This window comes from Polyergus mexicanus, unplaced genomic scaffold (assembly GCF_030449975.1).
Source record: "Polyergus mexicanus isolate NDT 795.1 unplaced genomic scaffold, iyPolMexi1.0 SCAF_15, whole genome shotgun sequence".
NCBI classification, from domain to species: domain Eukaryota; kingdom Metazoa; phylum Arthropoda; class Insecta; order Hymenoptera; family Formicidae; genus Polyergus; species Polyergus mexicanus.
Window position 1 is genome coordinate 403,528 of NW_027223335.1, and position 24,214 is coordinate 427,741.

At 30.5% G+C, this 24,214-nt stretch overlaps 1 protein-coding gene across 2 annotated transcripts in view; it reads left to right on the forward strand.

The window, feature by feature from the left end:
* Positions 1-23,976, forward strand: part of LOC138939696 (neuroglobin) — a 37,507-nt gene extending 13,531 nt beyond the window's left edge. Inside the window, exons 3-5 of one of the 2 annotated variants that reach the window (XR_011447885.1) lie at positions 11,313-11,544; positions 15,333-15,645; positions 23,783-23,976. Coding sequence is in view for 1 of the 2 variants with exons in the window: in XM_070307766.1 (XP_070163867.1) it covers positions 11,313-11,544; positions 15,333-15,488 (388 nt within the window). In the remaining variant the exon portion in view is untranslated. Of the gene's footprint in view, positions 1-11,312; positions 11,545-15,332 lie in introns of both variants that reach the window. The other variant, XM_070307766.1, reaches the window with a different exon arrangement.
* Positions 23,977-24,214: the final 238 nt, after the last annotated feature.

A 24,214-nucleotide genomic window follows, 5' to 3' on the forward strand; every position in this document is an offset into this window, starting at 1 on the left:
AATTCATTGCGTAAAATATCGAAAAATTACAGAATTACATATTTTTAGATTTCGATTCGCATTTGAAGTACCGGTATGAAATTCGCTTTACGAGGTGCTTTGCTTTGAAAAATCGCAAATTTATGCAAAATTAAATATTTTTAGATTTCATTTCGTTCAAAACATGGTTGTAATTAACTTTGTTTGTTTATGACTTTATGAATATATATATATACAACTAACAATTAACTAAAATATTTTCAATGTTGCTTGACGGTTATCATATTTTAAGTTCATTGAAATCAGTAAGATCGTTTCTAATATTCACTTTTACCTTTATTTTTAGTTTCTTTTATAAGATTATATGTATATATTTCTTCATACTTTATTAGACAATGCAATAGAGATCTTTGTTTAAATCTCTCTTTCACATTTCCGCTATTATCAAGATATTTCAGAATTTCAGAATTAAGATCCTAATTAGGTTTAATTATATGTAAGTTATATATAAATTTTGATAATTTCCTATTGAAACGGTAAACAATTTGTTCAGAGAATGATAAGCAATTTCAAATTAGGTTCATGTCTCAGTAAATTACGGATAAACAACCGGTCATTCGTATTTTCTTTCCTTCCCACATCATCTGATAAAGCTCGTTCTTCATTTCATCTTTCTTTGTCTCTCTTTTTCGCAATCTTTCGAGGAACAAAACAAGGGATATCCTGATCCTGGTATCGGCGCACCCTTGGCTATCCACATAAGTGTGATACGCAGTATATACAAAAGGGACGAATCACGAAAGATTAAATCATTATAAAATTTATCGTAAGAATTAGAGGGAGGAAGGGGAGAGGGAAAGAGCCAAAAACTCTCATTTAAATAACAACTTTCTATTTTTATATTGTGTTTGCGAAATGAATATTATTATCTTTCATTATTTTTTTATTATCTAGTATAACAAAATATATATATAAATGCGGCAAGTGAGTATTATCTGTAACATTGATGAAAGAATATGATAATTTTTTATTCCAAGTGAAAGAAATTGCGAGAATGACGTCGACGCGATTGATATGTTTCTCTCCTCAATGCACGCGGTTCATCTCTTTTTTGTCAATCAAATGACTCATTTTTATCTTTGCATTTTCACCGCAACAACGACAAGTCTCTATTCACGGAGTAAATCTATTCATTCATACGGAAGAATATTTTTTGTCGCAGTTTTGTCTGATAGATTCTACGCCAATTGTACATGCTGGGAGCATCAGGACACTTTTATTATTATTGACCGATGAGAAGAGAAAGGCTGTCATACAAAGGAAAACCGAGTGCGTGTGACAGGCGATGAGTGAAAACAATAGAACGGGATCAGTATTGCGATTGCTTAAAATAAGAATAATGCGAAAAACGCTCGATGCTGTCTGAAACCGTTAAATATCCCGAAAAGATGGAAAAATAACTAAAATTCCGGAAATAATTAAAAGAATATTCTTATTTATTTTATGCAATTTTTAAAGTGCTATTGTTTCAATACGCCTTAAACATTTCTAAAAAAAAATTCTAAAATTACATAAAACTCTATAAAGAGTATAAAACTTGATTAAATCATATACTTCAAATATATATTATATTTCTCTGTGTTAATCTTTATTTTTACAAAAGAAATGATAAGACAATAACGCAGAATATAGTAGCGCGATAAATTTTATAATGATCTGATATCTCAACTCAATCAACACACGATGTATACCGCAAACGATATATTCCTTCTTTTTTCCATCTGCGTTAAAGGTAGCTTTAAGATGGTATAGTTTTCTCTGCGTTCCATCTATTTACTCGCGCGCAAATGGAGCGATTCGCGATATTGGAGCTAGCTGAGCACACGCGACGAGAAAACGAACATACACGGAACGGGCTCGCAGAGACGATATTTTAACGTGAAAATGATGACAGTGTTTTTTGTTTTTCATACGTAAAATAAATGATTTTATTCAGAAAAAAAATCATTATTCTCAAGTATTTGAATTAATCTCTCTTTAATTTGATTCTAGTTAAATCAAGCTATCGTCATACTGATTAAATCGGATAAATGTCATTCTCTTTGAATCGCTTATTTTCATTATCGATCTCATTTTTCTTCCTACTTTTTACTTTTAATAATTGTTTAATGAAAATTTTATTGCAATTTTTGCCCATAATCTCCTTTAATATTATATACCAGATGCATAATTTGGTTATGAGATCCCTTAGAATATTTCTTTAATTCAAGCTTTTTAAACCTCTTATTTAAATGTACTCTTATCAAATTACTCGATTTTCTTTTATCTTGACAAAATATTTATAATAATCAAAATATGTATATACGTATACAAAAAATATATCTGTATATCTTTCATATTGATAGACAATTATATGTATATTATATAGAATAGTTTAAATATATATTTTTTGTTAATTTATTTAATAAGTTATTAAGAGAAAACTGTATATACTTTCATTCTATGAATTATTCGATTATGTAATATATATGATGCGTCTTCAGGCCAATATATATGTAAATCTCATAAAGTATATCAATAAAAATAGATAAGGGCAGTCTAGCAAGAAAATATCTATAAAAATACATAGTTTATGTTTAAATTAAAAAAGAAACACAAGAGTTAATCAAGTGTTTTATATTCTCTCTCTCTCTCTCTCTCTCTCTCTCTTTCTCCCTTTAATACTATTTAAAGCAATAACGCAATTTTGTAAAATGTCAACAATTTAAAAACTTTAACAATTTTTTTACAATTTTTCAGAATAATGTAAATTAATCTGAACATTTAATTTAATATCTCAGAAATGTCATTCTGTTACACACGGCTAAAACTTTGATTTAATACAAATAGAGTTTCTCACACATAGAGTTATTTATTTTAAACTTCAAAACAAAAACGTAAAGGCATTAAAATTTGTCACATTATATTTATTGAAATTCTATGGAATAAAATTTTTTGTTGCAGCGAAATTTCACTTTACATATGATCCATCTCATGTATTTTTAATATTATTTAAAAAATATATGTGCTAATTAGCAGACTACGTGAGCTCTGTTCTAAAAATATATGCAAGCTCTTTCTATTTTTCCCTGATCAACGAGCAATACGTTTCCTGATATTGACGTTTTTACAATATACGAAGCATTAACGTAGCGCTGAGTCAACATTACATCGAAATGATTCGATGTGAAAATAGAGTCAAATTTACTTTCATTCGAGAAAATAGACCGATATGATATGAAAAATTTTCATCCTTGGCTAGGAAAGAAAAAGATTAAAAGAAGCGGTCATAAAAAAATCTGACGATTTACATCAATATATTCGAAATATTCTGGACAAAAGTTTTTGTGCAGAAAATAAACAAGAAAAAAAGGATTGCTATAATTATTCTAGCTAACTTAGACAATATATAAGTAATAACAAAAAAGAAATATCTCTTCGTTCCTATCTATAGTAAATATAGTAAAGAAATCTAAATTAATTTTGTCTTGAGCATAAATAATGCTATGCTTGCCCCGATAAATAATGTCGAATTAAAAGCTGAAGATATAATTTTGATCGCGGTCGATTATAAAGTTATATCTACGGGCAAATCAAGTACTTTCCGCTTTTGTAATTTAAACTTTTAATTCTAATATAGCAGATTACGATTTAAATTTAATTTTGCCAAAATCGAACGTTGTAAACGCTCGCTTTTCATCAGGGTATATCAATTTATTTAGTATTGTTCGATCCGATAACCAACACGCCGAAATCAACAAGAGTAATCATACCTAATATAATATTGCGCTATTGACACGCAATCGCAATAAACAAACAACTGCATATTTGTGACAATTTAATATTCGTCATGTATGAGGATAAAACTCCGATTTCTACTAAATTTTGCGAATTACTCAAGCGTGACGTGTCGATATAATTAATAAAATACTCGAAATAACATTGCGGAAACATTAACTGAAACGAAATAAAGTCATTTAGGTAAATAAATATAAAATAGTATATCAACCATAGTATGTCATTATATCGTTTAGAAAAAATTTATGTGAAAGATACTGTGAAATTTTATTTACATTCTCTCTTTATTCTTTATTAGATTAAATATATTTGAAATTTAAATAATTAAAATAAAACAATGAAAAAAATGACTAGAATATAAAATTCAAGCTGCCAAAATAAATATCAGCAGCGCTGCTCTCTATTTGTATTGCATAATTTATTGAGTTATAATATATGCATAGATTGGGTGATTAATACGTGACGCAGTGATTACCCTTAGATAAGATTAATGTAGGAATTCCGTTGTATTTCAATTTTGAATCTGTTACGTTATATGCATTCCACATGCGCGTGTGTGTATCTCACACGTAAGCTATAAACTTCGTACGCTCTTTGAACATAACCGTAATCGGTTTGTAATAATGTGCATCCAATTTCCATTAAGTTTAGCGTAACTTTTTTTTTTTTTTTTTTTTTCTCTAAAATCTCTCTCATACTTTTAAACACTTATTGATTACGTTAAAATTTATCGAAACTAAATTTTACAATATCCATGTTATTTCCTTATACATCTTTTGAAATTATTCTACACGCGGAATTATTTATTGTACATTATTTGTAGCGAAAGCTTAAGAAACAATTATAAAAGTCATAATATATCGTACAAAAATATGATATAATCTCGAACTAAAAAAAAATGTGTAAAGTTGGCATAGAGAAAAATATTTTAATTCCAAAAATATTATACCATCAGAATTAGCTTTGTACAGATATAAAACATCCTTCATAATATTAATTTTACAATTTTCTAACATCAGACCTTAATGCTCGTGAGATGAGATATTCTATCATTAACATTGTGTTAATTTTCATTCCATGTTATATGGAATGGATAGAATTATTCTTCCTACGAACTATACAAACATGTATATTTCGCTCGTACTATTTATTTCTACGTTTATATGCGTACATATATTGTATACGCGCTCATCGATTTCCTTCAGATATCAAGCTTTAAGGTAACTCAATTAAGCTCGCACTAGCTACACATAACATCCTCAACGGTTACAAAGGAGAGAGAGAAAACAAGAAAGAGAGTGAAAGAGAGAGAGAGAGAGAGAGAGAGAGAGAGAGAGAGAGAGACTATAGGGACATAGAGGGAGAATGGAATCGAAGCAGCCTTTGGTCCAGCGGCAGCCTCGAAAATCAATAAATGACTATACAAGCGTGTGTGAGATCAACGCGATGCGTCGATCGTATTTTTTTAAACGGAAAATTTATAGATCAAATTCATTCATCGATATCTTTCTGTCTTGATTGTACAATATAATCCTTTGTCGTTTTGTGCGCTGAATAAAAATATTTAAATAAAGCGACGTATGATTGACTTACGTGTCCGATGAAAAAAAAGACTTCTACGATAATGTGTCCCTTTGATCGTAATAATTTTTTATTTACGTATATGAATACTATTTCTTTTTCTATAGCAATATTAAGGAAATAAAAATTTTCTAAGATAGAAAAGCAATTGTGTTATAGGGAATTAAAAGTATCTTACTTAGCTGTGAAAGAATTAATAAAGCAATTACATGCGCTAAATGTATTCGATATAAAAATAAACGGCTTTCTCGGGTAAGAGTAGCTTTGTGTTTTTAGCGTGCGCATATAACATATAGCATAAAAAAGTCGTATCGCAGAAAAATGTCGTTGCTTATTATAGTATCACGCAACAAAATAATAATATACACAATAGGCAAGCAGACTACTTTTAAATATTTATACACGCGGACCGTTATCACCACACTATTAAGGGTTAAGGGTTACTTCCTAAATGCATAATTCTTATTATGTACATATATATCATTTTCGCTTCGGTTCTTTATTTAAATGTTGTTTATATAAAATGTTTAACATTCTTCAATCAACCGTATTATTTTAATAAAAATTATTTTAATAAATATTCTTGATTGCATATAAAAATACGAAAAAATTTCTATTGATATAAAATAATTTTTAACATATATACAGGATGGCCCGCGTAAAGTGTTTACAAGCTAATAACTCTAAAAGTTTGTCAAATCAAAAAATTCTTCATGAGAAAGTTTCATGTTTTCGAGGGGTCTTTCTAACGACGTAAACATAAAATTGCTCTCGCTTCCCCTCCAAAGGAGGGTAATTTCAAAATTTTACATGGAACCCCCCATTTTTATTGCATATTTTTATAGCTTATCTCGAGAGCTTTTCAAAACGCTACAATAAAGTTTTTTTTTTCATTAAGTACTTTTTGAGTTATTTTATATCTTAATCTGACATATTTTGATATAAAAAATAAGATATCTCGTAAAATATTTGGTTTTAGAACAATTTTTTGATTTGACAAATATTTTTAGAGTTATTAGCTTGTAACACTTTACATGTGCCATCCTGTATATATTCTTTCTTTCGTGCTTTTAATAATATTTTTCTAAATAGATACACTATATATAAGTATCGTGCTAAAATGCGAAAGAATTTAGTAAATTTATTTTCAAAAATTCTCCCAGAGTGTAGGATTAAAAGCGATATCTCTTTTCCTTGGTAAACCGCATCTTTTGACCAGATTAATGCAACAAGATATGAATATTATTATCGATCTATTAAATATGTTAATATATAAATTATAGAATTTAAATTACGCATGCGAACTAAATACGGAATCGGTTCACCCCCGTTATTGTGATGAAGCGGAGGATCCTTCGATAAAAAAGAAGGTTAGCCACGTTCCACCGAGTCTTTTGGGGTGGTCGTCAGAGAAACTAGAACACGTACCACTCTTAAAGAGAATGGATCATATCCGCCGAGCTGGCAACGGCCAAGTGGCAGGTTGCGCGTGTTAATAGCTTTACGAGATGAATGAAATTATTGATGAAAAGAACGATTTTTTCATGACTTATAAAACAATTTCGCGTTTTAAAGTATTACTGTCAATTACAATATATATTCGAATTATTACACATCTTTTTGTTTTCTTCTAAATAATTAAAAAACTCATCAATATATATTACGGGAAAAATGTGCAAAAAATACAGCTTCATTTTTTTGTGAAAAAAAAAAAAATGATGAAATTTTAAGCCGAAAACCATTTTATAGATTTGCAACGAACTTTTGTTGTCAGATACTAAAAGAGACAAATATTGCCTTTACCCAAGTTGCTATACATAAACCAAAAAGCGCATAGAATATTACGATAAAAAAAGTATGTTACTAAAACACAAGTGTGAATTTATTTTTTACAATACCAAAGCCTTTTATGAGAGACTGCGTAAAAAATAAATCATTTTCTTGTTATATCCAGTACTCGGGCAATTGCTTCAAACTTATACTTGAATTTTTTATGGCGCGTCAAAAAACAAATAATTAGACAAATAATTAGATTGACAATACAATACGTAATAATTATTGAAAATAAATATTTTATGAGTTACGCATTATGAAGAACTATATAGATATTATTTATTTCGTCCGTAATTAGAAAAACGTGACGTATGTGTGCTCAACATTAATTTATTAATAATATATATTAAAGTAGATAATTAAATTCGCTAATCATTCATGGATCAAAATATTAATGTCACTGCAGATACATATGTCAGAAAATTTTGATAAAATGTATGATTAGACATAAACTTATAAATGTTTATATATATTATTTTAATGCCGAATAATATTTATTTATCTTTTAATAACGTAATATCATATAATTTGAAACCGCTAATTATTATCAGCGTAATCCTACATCCGATACTTGTGATATCACATTGCTAATATTTTACGCAATCAACATTTATCTACAAAATTGTAACATGTTCATTTTTTTTTTTTTTTTTTTTTTTTTTTTTTTTTTTTTTTTAATGAAAAATACGTTTTATTTTATTTTTTTATTAGAATTATTTTAATGGTAGATATTTATTAGCAAAATAATTTGCGCAATAATTGATACCTAATCATCCATGAAATATCTTATGCTTGACAACACTATATTGAAATGTATCGTTTGAAAGATCTAATATTTACCATAATCAACTGCTATATTACAATCAACTGTAATTCTTGACTGACATCCACGTAGTTGCGAACAGTGCATATTAATACCGCCGAGCTCTGTATTTTATAATCTGTGTTTTTTTTTTTTTTTTCAAGGAGTTTATGTCGGCTTATTATTCATCGTAACGATCTTAAAGCCCGGATTTCCTTGGCGTAATTAAAAACGGTGGTATTGCTCACAGCTGGATTTTCCCAAGGACTTTAATTTAATTGAAATACAAGATATTAATTTCACCGCGCGTTGCTCAAATGTGTTAATATCCGGTTACGCGTGCGTTGGATACGTTCTTTGATAAGGTTTTCACTCAAATCAAATTAATTTACTACATTCGATTCTCAGAAAAAAAATCGATTTTACATCAAAATTAGACACACCGTGCTGTTTCAAATTGCTTCTATTTTATATATCTCTTTGCTTCTCCATCATACGAAAGATATAATATTTTATCCTATTTACCCACTCCCTATATACTAGAAGAGAAAATAATCGTGTTATGTATCGTGTGCCGTTGTAAAATTCAAAACTAGACAACAATCAATATTTGATTCAACGTTAATAATTACTCATCACTATATCGATCCTTGGAGATGTTCTTTTATTGGATTATAGGGACAGTAACGTGAGAAAAAAGCTGAAGCCGCACGCGCGCGTTGAATCGGGGAATATCATTGTTTCATCGGTTTAAACACCTTCTACGGAAGAGAGGAACAAGGGATATGGATTTCCGATATAAAATTTTTCAATTTATTCTCAAACGATAAGAACCCACCAAACTTACCAAACGGATACCACCGCCCTTTATATTGTCCCGTCGACCGCATTTAAAATTATTTTATCGTATCCCGGGTCAACAGGCACCCCCCGTTCAGTCCCCTTCAATCACATCGATCCCATCTGCATCACGGTATATGCAAATTTGTTTTTATGCCCCCTTTAAACCTCGCCTTCCATCTAGAATCGCGTGTTTTTACATGCGAGCAACTTATGCCCTTACTAAAACTCAAAAATATATCATAATTTACGATATTTTTACCTCGAAAACAGAGATGACTATCAAAAAAATTCAATTCATCGGCTGATGGATGTTTGTCGGAGATGCGTCACTTGTTATTATTATCGTATATATGATATATACAATGTAAATATTGAAAAGTGACAGCGTGATAAAACATCGATCATATATAACTCTTTGGGGTTCCTGTATATATTTAATCATAATTGAAACTCTAATTCACGGAAAGCTTTATGAAGCGTGTACGTGAAACAATGATAACGAATCACGATACAGCGGAGCATAACATTGCTATACATTGAGAATGATTCAATCATATATATCGTTATTATACGACATATGTCGCTTTGTTGTGACAGCTTTTCATAATTTTTCAAATCTATATATTATTTGAATCTACGATTTTCAGATATTTATGATAAATAAAATTATTACGCTTATTAAAATAGTGAATAATAGTAAAGTAAAAGATTATATATAATGAAAAATTTTAATAAGCGCTACATAAAACGCTATAGTAAAATTAATAAAATGTATGTATAATATAAAAATGTATGTTCAATAATGTAATAAAGTTTACACACTATGGAAAATCATGATAGATATTATACAAAATGCTTCTTTGCAGGAAAAGTAATATACGCGAGTGCGGGAAAAGGAATAATTCGGACGCGATGTCACGTCAATCTAAATATCGGCATTCTTATAATTCATCCTGATTCGATATTTTTTCAGGGTTGTTGTAGATATAATATCGAGCTTTTCGAATGTGCCGATTATTTTTACATATTTTTTCCGACGTAAAAATAAATTGCTATTTTATCTTCTTATTCGTGCTATAAGATATATTTGGGTGTTGTGTGTTTTATTATTCATTAAAATAGTTTGCAATATAATCCAAAGTATAAATATATATAATAATATTTTATTCGTAAAATATAAAATTATAAACATGCATTGAATTTTATCTGCCTATAGAGAAAGGAAGTGTAATATGTATTCTTGTGATACATTGCATAATTATTAATTGTCAAGACTATCGAATTTATTTAATATAAAGAAGATTTATATTTCCCTTCTAGCACATATATTTTTCACTAGCAAGACAAGGACGAGATTGGAATATCTCGTTGTATAAAGAGGTATTTCATGAATGGCTGAGAGCAATCTGCCATCCATGAAACAAAAACATTTTTGGCGAGCTACTGTAACGACAAACACGTGAACTCGTTATCTCGACGAGTAGAAAACTCATAGAAAAAAGTTATCCAAATTTTCCGCAAAATCAAGAGTGCCATATATGAGAGAGAGAAAAAAGGGGAATGCAAACGTTGTAATAAAATTTTTTAATAAATTTCTATGACATATACATTACTCTCGTATATTTATAAATTACTCAAAATTTTGGTATATTCTGAAAAACACTTTCAATTTCTTTAAAACTATAATATTGTGTTAGAGAAATTCAAAGCACTTGTCAAAATATACCAAAATATGTTAAGCTGTTATAAATACAAATGTTACAAATTACGCACCTATTTTTAAACAATTGATTTCTCTTTCTATAATTATGCTGACGTTAGATGACATAAAGCTTGGAATTTAATATTGATTTTGTCCCTGAGGTCGTTTCTCAATGAGAGAAAAATAAAAAGTATCACGACGTCTGGCGGAATGTCAGGTATTTTGTGAAGCGATTGGGGAACACAATTTAGACGCGGGATTGAAACGCCACGAGATACGCTAAATGCATTAAAAAAAAAAGTATCGAGGCGGAAGAAAATCTATCTCGGGCCACCGGAGAATTAAGTTTGAAATTTATGACTTCTTCAGAGCAGACGGGACCTCATCAAGAACGCTCAACGCGCTTTTAACCACCAAATAAAAATTGTTCACTTTTTTCATTTCTCTTGCCGAGTAGAAAAATTTACTTGAAATTTCTTCGTTAAAAGATGATTGCTTATTTCAAGCCATAAATTAAAATAGATTAAGTGTTAAGATAGATTATTAAGTGCGCAATATTATTTAAGTGTAAATTAAAGTTTCTATTCTATCATGTGTACTAATTTCTTATATAAACTAACTTAATATTTGTGATTGAAATAGCTCTAACATAATAAATACTCGCACGTATATATAATTAACGTGTTTACTCTTTTAATGATACTGATGTCTTATGTACTCACCCTATGCTTCTAGGTTGTTTGAGGAGAACGCGGAATTATTAAATATGTTCACAAAATTCCGGGATTTGAAGACGAAAGAACAGCAATCGACGAGTATGGAACTGGCTGAGCATGCTAAAACAGTCATGTCGACCCTCGATGAAGGGATCAAGAGCCTGGACGATATGGATGCGTTCTTGACATACCTTCACGAGGTTGGGGCCTCCCACACGAAGATCCCCGGCTTCAACCGGCAATACTTCTGGGTAAGTCCTAAAAAAAGACGCAAATTGCCCTTTATATCCTATAATATTCGTACGCGACATATGATATAATATAAATATACGATGAACATATTTCATTTATCGATCATTAACTAGGGGAGAAAATAAGACAATCATAATGGAGAGAATGGAGGAGAAAATAGAGGGTGCTATATCTATATAGCTATAAGATTAGCCCGCAAGTTTCTTCGATATAAATATATGTAAATTTTCTGTCAACTAAGAAATAAATTGTCATAAATTTAATCAGAGTGTATAATAAATTATTTTATTTTTTTTTTTTTACGTATATTAATTTAGCATGCACTCGATTTTAATAATTAAGCAGAAAAATATTTGGCTGCGATACATTTCGTATACCAATTATTTCAATAATTAAAAGTGTTTAGTAATAATATATTATTAGTTTATCTTCATAAAAATTCTGTGCTTTGACATATTTGCATTATTTCGAAAAAGTATTGTTATATATAAAAAAAATATGATGACAGAGTGCGAATATATTGTCCTAGATGTCAGAACATTGGTAATTTACTCTACAATACCGAGGAAATGCAAAGGGAAATTTCTCGCTTGTCGGAGACACATCTCGCGTTTCATGGCGAATATTTTCCCTCGGGATGTCGCGCTTATCTCTTGTAACGTATAAATCAAAGAGAATAAAGTGAAAACTTTTGAGAAACACTGTAAATTATTTCAGGGTCTATCTCGAGAGCAGAAGATCATGTACGCAATAAAAAAAGTATAACGACGCTCTTGGCGTAAATATGATACAATAATTTTCGTGTAATTACATTACTTCCTACTTGTAATATACATACACTTTTAGTACGTAGTAAATAGCATGTTTAATTCGTAACCTAATTAGTGAGGTAAGATTTTATTATAAACTTATTATAAATTTTTTTTTTCTTGTATTGCAATCGTCAAAATGAAATATGATGAATTTATTTACAATCTTTACTTTATTTTTAAATAATAAATAATCAAATTTTATAGACATCTCATTAAATTTATATTGTTGAAAAATATATATTTATAAAATTTGTTATCCTCATTAGCACAATTTTTATAATTCAGATTGAATAAAATCAATATAAGTTCATGCAACTAATTAAGAATTAAGTTTTATTGTCATATGACATTACTATAGTATATTCAACATTTTATTATATCTATTATATTTTTTTGCAAAATTTATATCATCTTCTTGATTAAGAAAGAACACTCGCTACGGAAAAGATTGGATAACAAACGTTAAGATTTCAACATTGCTACTACTACACATCAGGTATTGTATTTTGCTCCTTGGTGGTTCTTTGTAATTCTGCCACGTTACACACATACGTTAAACATACAAAAATTATTATGAGAAATATAAAGACACTATCAGCTTATTATTATTTATACGGTCCTCAATTAAAAATTCAAATTTGCTACGCAAATATTTCTTATCTTAAGGTAATAAATGTTTTTTTTTTTTTTTTTTTTTTTTTTTTTTTTTTTTTTTTCAAGATGTCGACAATTCGTATCATCAAAAATATCTTTATAGAACACGTGAATATTATTATACAAAGGATAAAGTAAAAAATAAATACGTAACAATACATATCGTGACTTCGATTTGTTTCGTGCAAACTAATGCAGGACGCATGGGAAGAGGGCAACCGTTACTTATAAGACTTATAAATATTTCACAACTTTATTTACGGCCATGTTAATCAAAAATACTTTGAATTCAGAACACGAAAATCGATACAGTAATGCTTCTGTGTGGCACCCGACTCGGCCGTAATACAATACAAATATAAATTGGTATGTTGCGAAGCAAATAATAGAAAATTAAACAGCACAAAAATAACGTAAAAAACTGAGAAAAATTTTGCTTAATATTTGAATATTACATGCTTAACAAATTGTTTATCTTAATAAGAATGTAATAGAACTGATAATTACCTATGTAACTTATTATTGAATTTATTGCACAAATTACATGTTAATATAACATAAATTTTGTCAATACGATTACATTAATAATCATAGATATTAAATCAACTAACAGTTTATTATATTGAACAGATAATTTTCTCAATTAATTTGATATTTGTTTAAACGAGAGTGTATTTTTTCAGTGCAAATAATTTGTGTCTCAAACAATTGTTTTCGAAAATTCAACAATTTACGTGTCTTCTGCATTCATTTTATTTATTCAATAAGTCTTTTTTTAGTGTGTCATTAAAATCATCAGTAATCTCATTTATTTGCTCCACTAGAAAAATAGAAAAACAAAATTTGAATTTTATGCTATTGCAAAGAATTAATGCTCTGTATATAAACATGTATTTGTCACATAAATATAAATTATAATATATATACCATACAATATATAGGAAACAGTAAAATACAACGGCGACGAAAAAGTAATAATCTATGTGATGCACGTCTAAGAGAAAGAATCGTTAAAAAAATGATTTCAGCGCAGGTACGCAAAAATATTTCTCGCATATATATGCAAAGTAGGCTTTTGTTATTTTCCCGGTAATAGCGAGGGAAGTTTCTTTGTACATTTAAAAAAGAAAATACATCTTTTCTTTATTGTTTTATTTTCTCGAAGAAAAGGAATAAAAACTGAAATAAAATTTGAAATTGCATAGAAAAAGGCGAGATATAAGAATATTTAAAAATGTACGCGATTGAAAAGGTGGAAATTATAAAAAGATTTTATAAAAAGAAAATTAATTTTAAATTTCATTAGTAGTATTACGATATTTAGAATAAAAGATAATTTTATAATTAAATTGTTAATGCTAACTATTAATGATAATAGATTGTAGAGAACATATTTCATACGAGAGGCATCTCAGATTTATCTCTCGAATTAATCTTGATCGAGGATAACTCCATTTCATTATTTGATTCTTCTTCGACGAAATTTTGACAATCAAATCGTTTCCAATTTTCTAGCTTTTAAATGAGGATAAAATTTTTAGTTATTCGCGGAAACGAACGTTTTAAAGGATCATATCGCGGAGTGTCGCATTTACTTTCGCAACATGGAATGTTTGTCCACGATTTCAAATTTTTGCTTTGCGACTTTACTGTATATAGGAATTGATAATTCCTAAGTGGATGCTAAGATCGCAACACAATCGCCGATTCAATCGTCAATTCCGACATTGTTGCCGGCCATAGCGCTGAAAATAGCTCAAGATTTAAATATTTCACCATATTGGCATTATAAAGATCTGAGAACATTTTCATATATATCATATATCATATGGTATATATTCATATATACTCAAAAAATCTTTTTGATTGTGTTTTAAAACTTTTATAAAACTTTTTTTTTATACATATAATAACAGAAAAAGAAAAAATATAGAAATATATTTTTATCTAACTTGTTTATTTTATTATAAAAATATGTATATGTATATCTAAAATAATAATCTTCTAAATAAAAATTTCAAACAAAAATTAAAACAACTTGATTGCCAAAGATTCGTTGGCTAAGAAAAATCACACACACACACAAATAACGAAATTGAATTATCCTTGAACGAGATTATATTCGAAAAATGCTTCTCGTACAAAGTATACTTCGTATACTTACGCTATTATCATGATTAACAGTTTGGATGATCAACAATTATGCTTTCGACCTAATTGTAGCAAAATGGTAATATTATTCTTTTCTCTTTATATTTTCCAAACGCTTCATGTCAATTTCGTATATCACTGTAATTAATAACCAAACGCTTTACTTCCAGAAAATCGAGAAACCGTTTTTGGATGCGGTGGAGCGTACACTGGAGGACCGATATTCGGAAAACGTGGAGAACATCTACAAGCTGACGATCAAGTTCATCATCGAGACGCTGATCGACGGTTTTGACAAGGCACAGAGCGACAAGGCCAAGTCCTAGTCGTCCTAGTCCCGAGGATCCGGCACGCACGCGATCGCCCTCGATCCTTCGAAATGTTGACCGCCGCCCGCCCCTCCCCCCCATCTCGCCCCCGGTTCGCTCGGTCCCCCCGACGCCTGGAACGGAAAAGAACCACAGCCGCCATGCCGATTCCTCGGTAAACGGCAATGGGACACAATCGTCGTCCTTGCGTTGGTTCAGGAGCGACGCCACCGATTCGTCGCTCCTTCGTTTCTTCAAATCCGCTTCGCGCGGATTCCCGAGAAACGCAAATATATGCGAGAGCACGTGGCGTTCACGTCGCAAACGTTCTCGCCGGCCTGAGATCTTTTTTCCCCTCGAGCAGGTCTCGCTATTAAATGTATCCGGATATTGAGAAACGATCCCGAGTCAATCTCTCGGGACTTCCTTCAAAAACGCGCCGCAACGCGAGCCGAAAGAACCGCGTGATTCTTTCGACGGTCGAAGGGTTTTTAGCAATTTTGATAATTCGATTCGATTAACTTTTTAGTTAATAATAGTATTTTTTTTTTTTTTTTCGATACAATAAAAACTTATTCTATCCAAATAATATGTACGACGATTCAAAAAATATACAATATATATTTATTTATTATATTTATTTATGAAGCCATTTAAAAAATGTCTGTTGATTCGGAACATTTCTACATGTCTGCGACATTTATCAAAAATTTATATGTGGTTTAGGTATGTATTTGTAAAAAGCAAAACACGCAATTTTATTAATGTGAGATATATTTTTTTGCATCCATCAAAAATTGAACTCAATTGCAAGTAATTCATTTGGGATCTTCTTTAAGTAACTCATGAGTAGTTCTGCAAGCGTCGATTAAATTAAATTCATATTTAATTGGTTCTTCGTTTCCTTCTCCGATATTAGTTTCGAAAGAAGATAAATAGTCAGTTAAACTAAAATCAAAGTGCATCAACGACAGCAAAATTAACGCCTTGAGCGCTGTGATTTGAAATTTATCTAGAATATAACGGGTGATTTTAATTGGAATTTTACAAAAAGTTTTTATAAAAGAATGCCAAAGAGAGAGAGAGAGAGAGAGCCCATAAAAAAATTCGTGCAAGAGTAATTGGTTCCTATTAGAGGTTCGCTTTTGAAATTTTTTTTATTTGCTTGCACATGTTTTTTTCTTCATATAAAGCATTCTCTGCGAATGGAGGAATTCCGGGAGATAAAAGTGAAAATATTTTGAGAGTGAAGCGCGTACCTTTCTAAATTTATCGAATCCGTGTCGTAACATAGAAAAAGATATTTCAATATTTGCATTTTTATTACTAATTTGTAATTTTTCCAGAGAACTTTATGTTATATTGTATATTTCATTTCATATATATTATCTCAAAAGAAATATGAATATAATGAAAATATATTATTGACAACAAGGAAGAAAATATTGACAGTAAAAACTCATTTGATCCTTTTTTTTTTTAAATGAATATATTCTCCGAAGAAAATATATTCAGAGTTTCATAAGTACGTTATTCAATTTTCTTTAATGTGTGATGTATAAACATCAAATATTTTAATTCATTCTATTTCCTCTTAACATTATCCGTAATTTATTTCTACGCATCGACAATAGACGTCTTTCAAAGACCATACGTTTAACAGAAGTAAAGCGCAAAGTGATGGCACGTCGTTATTGATCAGGCAGAAAATTAGAGGGAAGAAGGAGGGTCAGCTTTTCTCTTCCATAAAAGAGACCGATCTACTTAAGAGGATTACTTAAACATAACTTTGGTCAACGATATCATACCCCTTACTATGAAAAGGAGACTTCGAAATGAAGGTCCTTATTACAATGCCATTACAAATAAAGTAAGATCCGACCAGTTCTTCTAATCTTCGCTATGGGTCCGTTTTAAGGGTCTATTATGGCGTATAAGAACTCTATTAAATCCTCTTATGAGTGTTATAGAACCACCTAACGTGTAGGTAACGATGACTCTTTCATACAATTTATCAAGTATCGTGTAATTTTCTTCACATAATTAATTACGGATTTACGAGATTAAACGCGAAGGAAAAGATGTATTCCATATATTTTTCACGCCAAAGGCCTTTTACGGATAACGATTTTTCATTCTGCTAATTATATTAAAAACTAGCTTTCACTCATGCGAAGTGTAAAATACTCCCCGGCTTTTGAAGTTTCATAAATCGCGCAAAATTCAATGAATCGGCAAAAAGTTTACATTGTTACACGCGCTACAAATTGATTCACGTTTAATAGAAAACCATCGTAATTGTTTTCATTTATATATATATATAAAACATATAAAACTATATTATCAACCGTTATTTAATATTATAAAACATTAAAGAGAATAATGAAAATTAAAATATTTACTTCTACATACAAAACGAGGCAAAAAAAAAAAATCATTTAAAATTCAATCCTTAACTGATGTTACAGAAACGGCCCTATATGTTCTCTCTATAGTGATCGATGTATTATCGTAATTACTTTATACGGAGAAATTTTCTTTTTTTCACTTTTTTAAACCAGATATCGATACCCTGCCATCACTTATATAGTCAATATATTATACATATATTGTACAAATTTCAGATATCACTTATAATGGGTATTGCTCGAACCTCGCCGAACGGCGAAGACAGATACTCCGAGAAATAATTCGCGTATATTCGCACTTTGCGATTTTGATAATACCGTAATATTTTTCGGAGATATCGTCGAGTCTGCTGGCGTAAGATACGCTGGCGTTTTAGAGCCGCATTAATGCCGCGAATACAGATTCGAGCTCATCGGGACCGATTTTATACACGTTTCTGCCTTTCAATATGTGCTCGATAATTGATAGAAACGCAGCGGCCGACTGCCGCCTTTATTCGCCGCGCAAAAGCCTTGGATTACATAAGTCGCGCAGGATATCCTCCGCGATGCGAGACCGAATGCACGAGAATGCAAATGCGCTTTGTCTCGAAATGGGGTCGCGATTTAATGGCAAAAATAATGCGAATGCGAAAGCTTTAACTCGCTCTTTCATTATAATCCCGATGTTTTTACGCATATAACGAGAATTTATTTATTTAATTATGTAGAATTTGTCGTATGCTCGTCACGAAAGCCTGAAATGTCATTGGAAGTTTGTAGAATGTGTTAGAAAACGCGTCGATTTTACAGAGAAGTTTCTTTACACACGCCGCCATTTAATAGACATCTCGACTTTGATCTCTACTAATAGATTTGCTGCAATTTACTTTTTTAATGAAGCGTCAAGATTGATTCCATGTTTATTGATTTAATATGTGGAAAGCTGTGGCAGTTACCAATGATCGACGGTATCAAATTAACGTATGTCATTGATTTGCGCATAAAATACAACTGTATTTAGAAGATCATATGTACCCTCCATAATGAGACAATTAAATCAGTATAGCTATATATCGAACATTATAATAGTTATATGCTACATGTATAATCGAGCATATAAATTTTAATCAGGCTTTTGCACAAAGTTAATCGAAATTTGCAGAATTTGGGAAATTGAAATTATGCCAGTTTAAGCAGATTATTAGCAATTATCTGCAATCTATCTTAAAGTTGTATATATATTTTTTTATATTCTCGATTTAGTTCAATTAAACTATACAAATTTTGGAAACGTTTTCTCATCATTATCATTCGGACAAGCACGCAGTGTGTTACAAGTTTATCAACATATACATGTATATAAAATGTATATTAATCATATAAAATTTTTTCTGTCAGGATATTTTTGAAGAAAATCGTTTCAATATTTTGATAATGATAAAAAAAGTTTATATATTTTTCAAAGATTTTACATATATTTTCTGTAAGATATACAGCAAGATCGCATCGATAGATATGCAAATAAATCTAAGTCATTCGATTTTTACTTTGTTCTAAAGCAACGTATTAATCTAAAAACATACGCGTGACACGAATTCTTCATCTGTTCGTCGCAAGAATCGATTGGAGCGATTATAAGCGACATGTAGATAAAAAAAAACAAATAGAAATAATTAATACATCTCAGATCACAAAATTGTCGTGGCAAACGATTGAATTAAATTTTACATTAAATTCTAAACATCTAACCGAGGAGGATAGTAATTTCCAAACTTTCGGTAATTCCGCCAATTTTCAATCTTGAATTCCTTTATAACTAAAGCGTTAAATAATCGATATATATATATATATATAATGCTTTATTACAGCTATGATTTCTCTATTATTTCTTATGCTATTATTATGCATTTCTTATTATTTTAAAATTCTTTTAACTTTCTACTTCTTGCGAAAAAGATTTGCTCGAGAAAGATATCCGGTTGCGTTCTGTGCCATGAAAAGACTCCGCAACTTTTCACTTTCTACATACTTCGGTTTTCCTTTTTCAACTTTTATTTATAAAGAGGCAAAATGGCTGGAAAGTACAGAGTGAAAAGTTGCGAAGTTACTTCATACAATATTCGAGCATGCGAGGTTTTCTTTTCAACCGCGATCGAACGTTCGAGTCTGATTCGACTTACTGATGATTCGCGGCATTACCAAGTCCGAGAAAACGGCGAAACCCTTCGACCGTCAAAGGAGAACTTGTATAAATTTTTACTCGTATCATAAGGCAGGAAAAAGTGTGGTGGTGCAGAAAAAAAATTGTCTCTAGGCCAATCGGCCCTTCGCACGCGCAAATGTCAATTTCCTAGGAGGTCTCGGGAAGGCAGAAAGCACCTCTGTATCTCTCCGTATCTTCCTCGCTGTCTTTATCTATCTCTATTTCTTTCTGAGGTCGATTCGCTTATGTTGCTCTCTGTGGAGGCCGACGGATCGTTACATATCTTTGAAAAAGACCGTAACACACATACGCGGACGACTGCAGAATACGTGGCTTATGAAAAGACATCGCAAAAATATGACATACGAAAAACTTCGTTAGAACCCGTCCTATACATATATCTGTATGTATATCTCGTATATTTTATTTATCATGATGATTTTCAGAAAACTTTTTCTTTTATTTATCAATAATTATCGTAAAATAATTAAACATATAATAATATAAATTCTACCATTAAAAATGTTATTATTTATGTTGATATTTTAATTAGATAAATAATTTAAAAAAAAAAAAAAAAAACTTTATTGGAAAAAGTATATAATTGATTGAAATGAGAAGAAATTAATTTAACGTTAACTTAATTAATTTGCTGCATACACGTATAATTTTTATACGCTAAGAAATGCTATTTTTTTATATCAATAATTGCCATCGTAAATGTGTCTGCATTTATTATCAAAAAAATAATTCATCATTATTCGAACACCTTGTATACGGTTTAAGATTTCGTGGTATTTAAAGATGAATTACCTAGCGGACAGTTCGTTGTTCGGATCGCGTTGTAAACGTCAGACATGGTTTCGCACAAAAGATAGAGAACTATGAATAGCGCCCTACTTATTCTAAGTTTTCATCTGCGTTCTCTTCTTTAATCGGGAATGATCATTAGTGCCTCGACGCGAGACAAAGATAAATTGCGCCGTAAAAAAGCAACAACGAGATAAAGGCCATTTTTTTCGTTTTTTTTTTTTTCCCCTTTACAATGCATTTAACAATTCGCTCCCTTTCAGAGCGATACATGGTCGGTCGCTGTATCGGTCATTAACTTCATTAACTAATTCCACGAACCACACGAATAATCAAACTAACCGTCGTGCACGGAGGAGAAACTTGCCGCGGAACAATAAACGACGTAAATAACGAGCATGCTGCGAAATCGATTTTCCAACTAAGACGACTAATATATAACCAGAAGGTTTTTGCGACCGCGTACCTCAAATGTGCTGAAAATGCGCTCAAATTTTCGATGGCAATTTCTATCTAAATTATTACTCGCTCGCAACATAATACGATATTAATATTTAGCACGTTTGCGAAACATGCTATTGCAAGAAGTCTCTAATAAGGAGTCTCCTTTATATCGCACTTTAAATATGTGATAAGCTTTAAAGTACCGTGTATTATTAATTTTAGATGTATATTACTCATTTATCTTGAATTAATATTTAGCGCATTCGAAAGATATTATTACGAAAATTCTTCAACAATAATGAATTTTTTCAATAACTTTGAATGCGACGAACGCTAAAGTGTTATATTTATTGCGAAACGGTCAGTTGAATGATGATGAAAAATTCCATCTTAGATTAGTATTATCGTACACTTTGTTTCACGCGACTTAGAGTCTTGAGAACACGCTATTTTTAACGAACCTAATATGATAAAGTTTTGAAAATACGAGCTATACTTCTTGTTACATTCTGCAGTCGTTTCCCGCTCGCCGAGAATAGCGAATACGTTTTCTCAGAGAGAAAGAGTGCGTGTGTTCAATAGCGAAAAACAGAGAATAGACAGATTCGCGCGAGAGGATGCGCGTCGCATCGATCGCGTATACAGTCGTAAAATCCGCGAGCAGCGTCCGATGTGAATGCAGCTTTATTCACCGAGACTAAAATCGATCGAACCAATTATATAAGGTAATAGCGCTTCCGCGGTTCGCGACATTCTACCCTTGTCGAAGTTCATAAACCTCCCCGGCGTAATTATTCTATACCGAAGAAAAAAAAATTAGTAGGTTGAACTTGAAGGCGATTACGGTTCCTCCGAGTCAATTTCAAATCAGCTTAATAATTAATGTAAATTATTATTTATTTGTCATGGTTACGATTATTAACGTTATTTGTCAATAATGTTTACTGGTGCGTTGTATTATATATAATTTATTCAATTGATTTCATGCTTGTATGAAGATCGTCGTTATTCTTGGCATGAAATCAATTGGATAAACTATATATTACGCATAAGTAAACTTTATCGACGCAATTGCATTAATAATTATAAACAGTCTCTTTCTTAATTTAATTTTTTTTATTCTTTACCCAACGTTTTCTTCCTACTTATTGCTGGATACATACACTACCGAATAACTATTCACGTACAGCGATAATAATTTATGTACGTTTATTATTATATAACTAGGCTAACAAACGAATGACGTAACAAAAATATTCTATTGAAGGAAAAAGAGAGAAATAAAAAAATCTACAGTTGATATGAAATTATAAAAAATGAAGATTATATTGATTTTATTACAAAATATTGCATATCTTTCTTGATTTTAGCGATAGATCCAATCTATTAACAAGCTTAATTTTACCTTTTTTTCCGTTATATGTTCCAAACAACTTTTACGTAAAATTAAGAGAATTTCAAATATATTTAAGTTTTAATCTCTCGATATATTTGAAAGATAATTATGTGACGGAAATATTGTTTTTATCCAGCAAAAGGATTGATTTAATCTGCTCAAACAATCATTCAGTAGTGCATTTATCTTACCGTTGCGATTTTGCATTCTATCTTTTACCAATGTGATATCAGTGGCTATCACCAAGTCGGATTCGGAGCTTGTTCGGACTTTTTCCTGGCGAACCGCGATCGTGCCGCATAAATGTTGCATGAAATGAATATTAAGAGTCTCTATAAAGCCGTCGCCGCACGAGGGATTATACCATAGATCACATCGAGCGCCTTTTCCATTCCTTCCCTCACGCTAAAATGTATAATTCGAGGACTTTGCTGGGCAAACCAAACAATAATCGTTTAAGTATAAAATTCATATAATCGAAAGTGTGATCCTCTATAAAACCATGAAATAAAAAAAAAACAAAAAAATTGACAGGAAAATATTCGAAGGATAATAAAAAAATAAATATTTCAGCGCAACATTTATTAACAAGATCACAATATGATCTGCGGACATCTGCGCTAAAATAAACATTTATATTAATATCTCTATTTTTTTCACGACATACTTTCAGCAAATGATCTTTCGACAGACAAGCGAAAAAGTGATATCAAAGTTTATAGAAACAATATTTTGATTTTTTTTTTTTTTTCCTCATGTTCCTCTGTCAAAAAAATCTTATTGCTAGAGTCGATCACGACTGGATGGATTTTGTCGGCCCGTCAGTGCCCTCGAGAGATACCTCGAGCATTTTATACTTTATCCCGAAGATTTCAAGACTACCATAAAGCGCATAAACGTGCGACGCGTTACATCTGTACATTCGTCCTGTGCGCGACGAAACTCGAAGCGAAGTAAAAGAAAAAGGAAGAATAGAAAAATTAAAAAAAAAATAAAAAAAAAGGAGATAAAAAAATTTTCGTACGAAACAAATTGCACAAAATGAGCTGTACCTTTTTTTTTCTTGCAGAAACCGAAAGACCTATTTAACCGAAAGTCTTCATGGAACGCGCAGGAAGCATACAAGAAATATATATTATTATATAAATATTGATACGAGATATATAATTGCTAGAATATACCTTGCAGAGTTATATGCGAATGTTACATTGTCTATCTGTTTGTTCCATACAGATCCAGATGTATTATTGTGTATCCGATGGAGTATTATATATCAAAATATATAATATATATCTATATATATATGTATTTATGTATATATATATACATATTTTTTAAGCTTCTCGTTTTCCTTATTTTCTAATGATTTAAAAATGATTTCTTCTAAATATAATAATATTCATTATATTATATTTAACAATTATTTTATGCGAAGGATTACTCTATTATCGTTAAAAGAAAAAAGGTTAGGTACATACTTTTCTAAACATAATAAAATTTT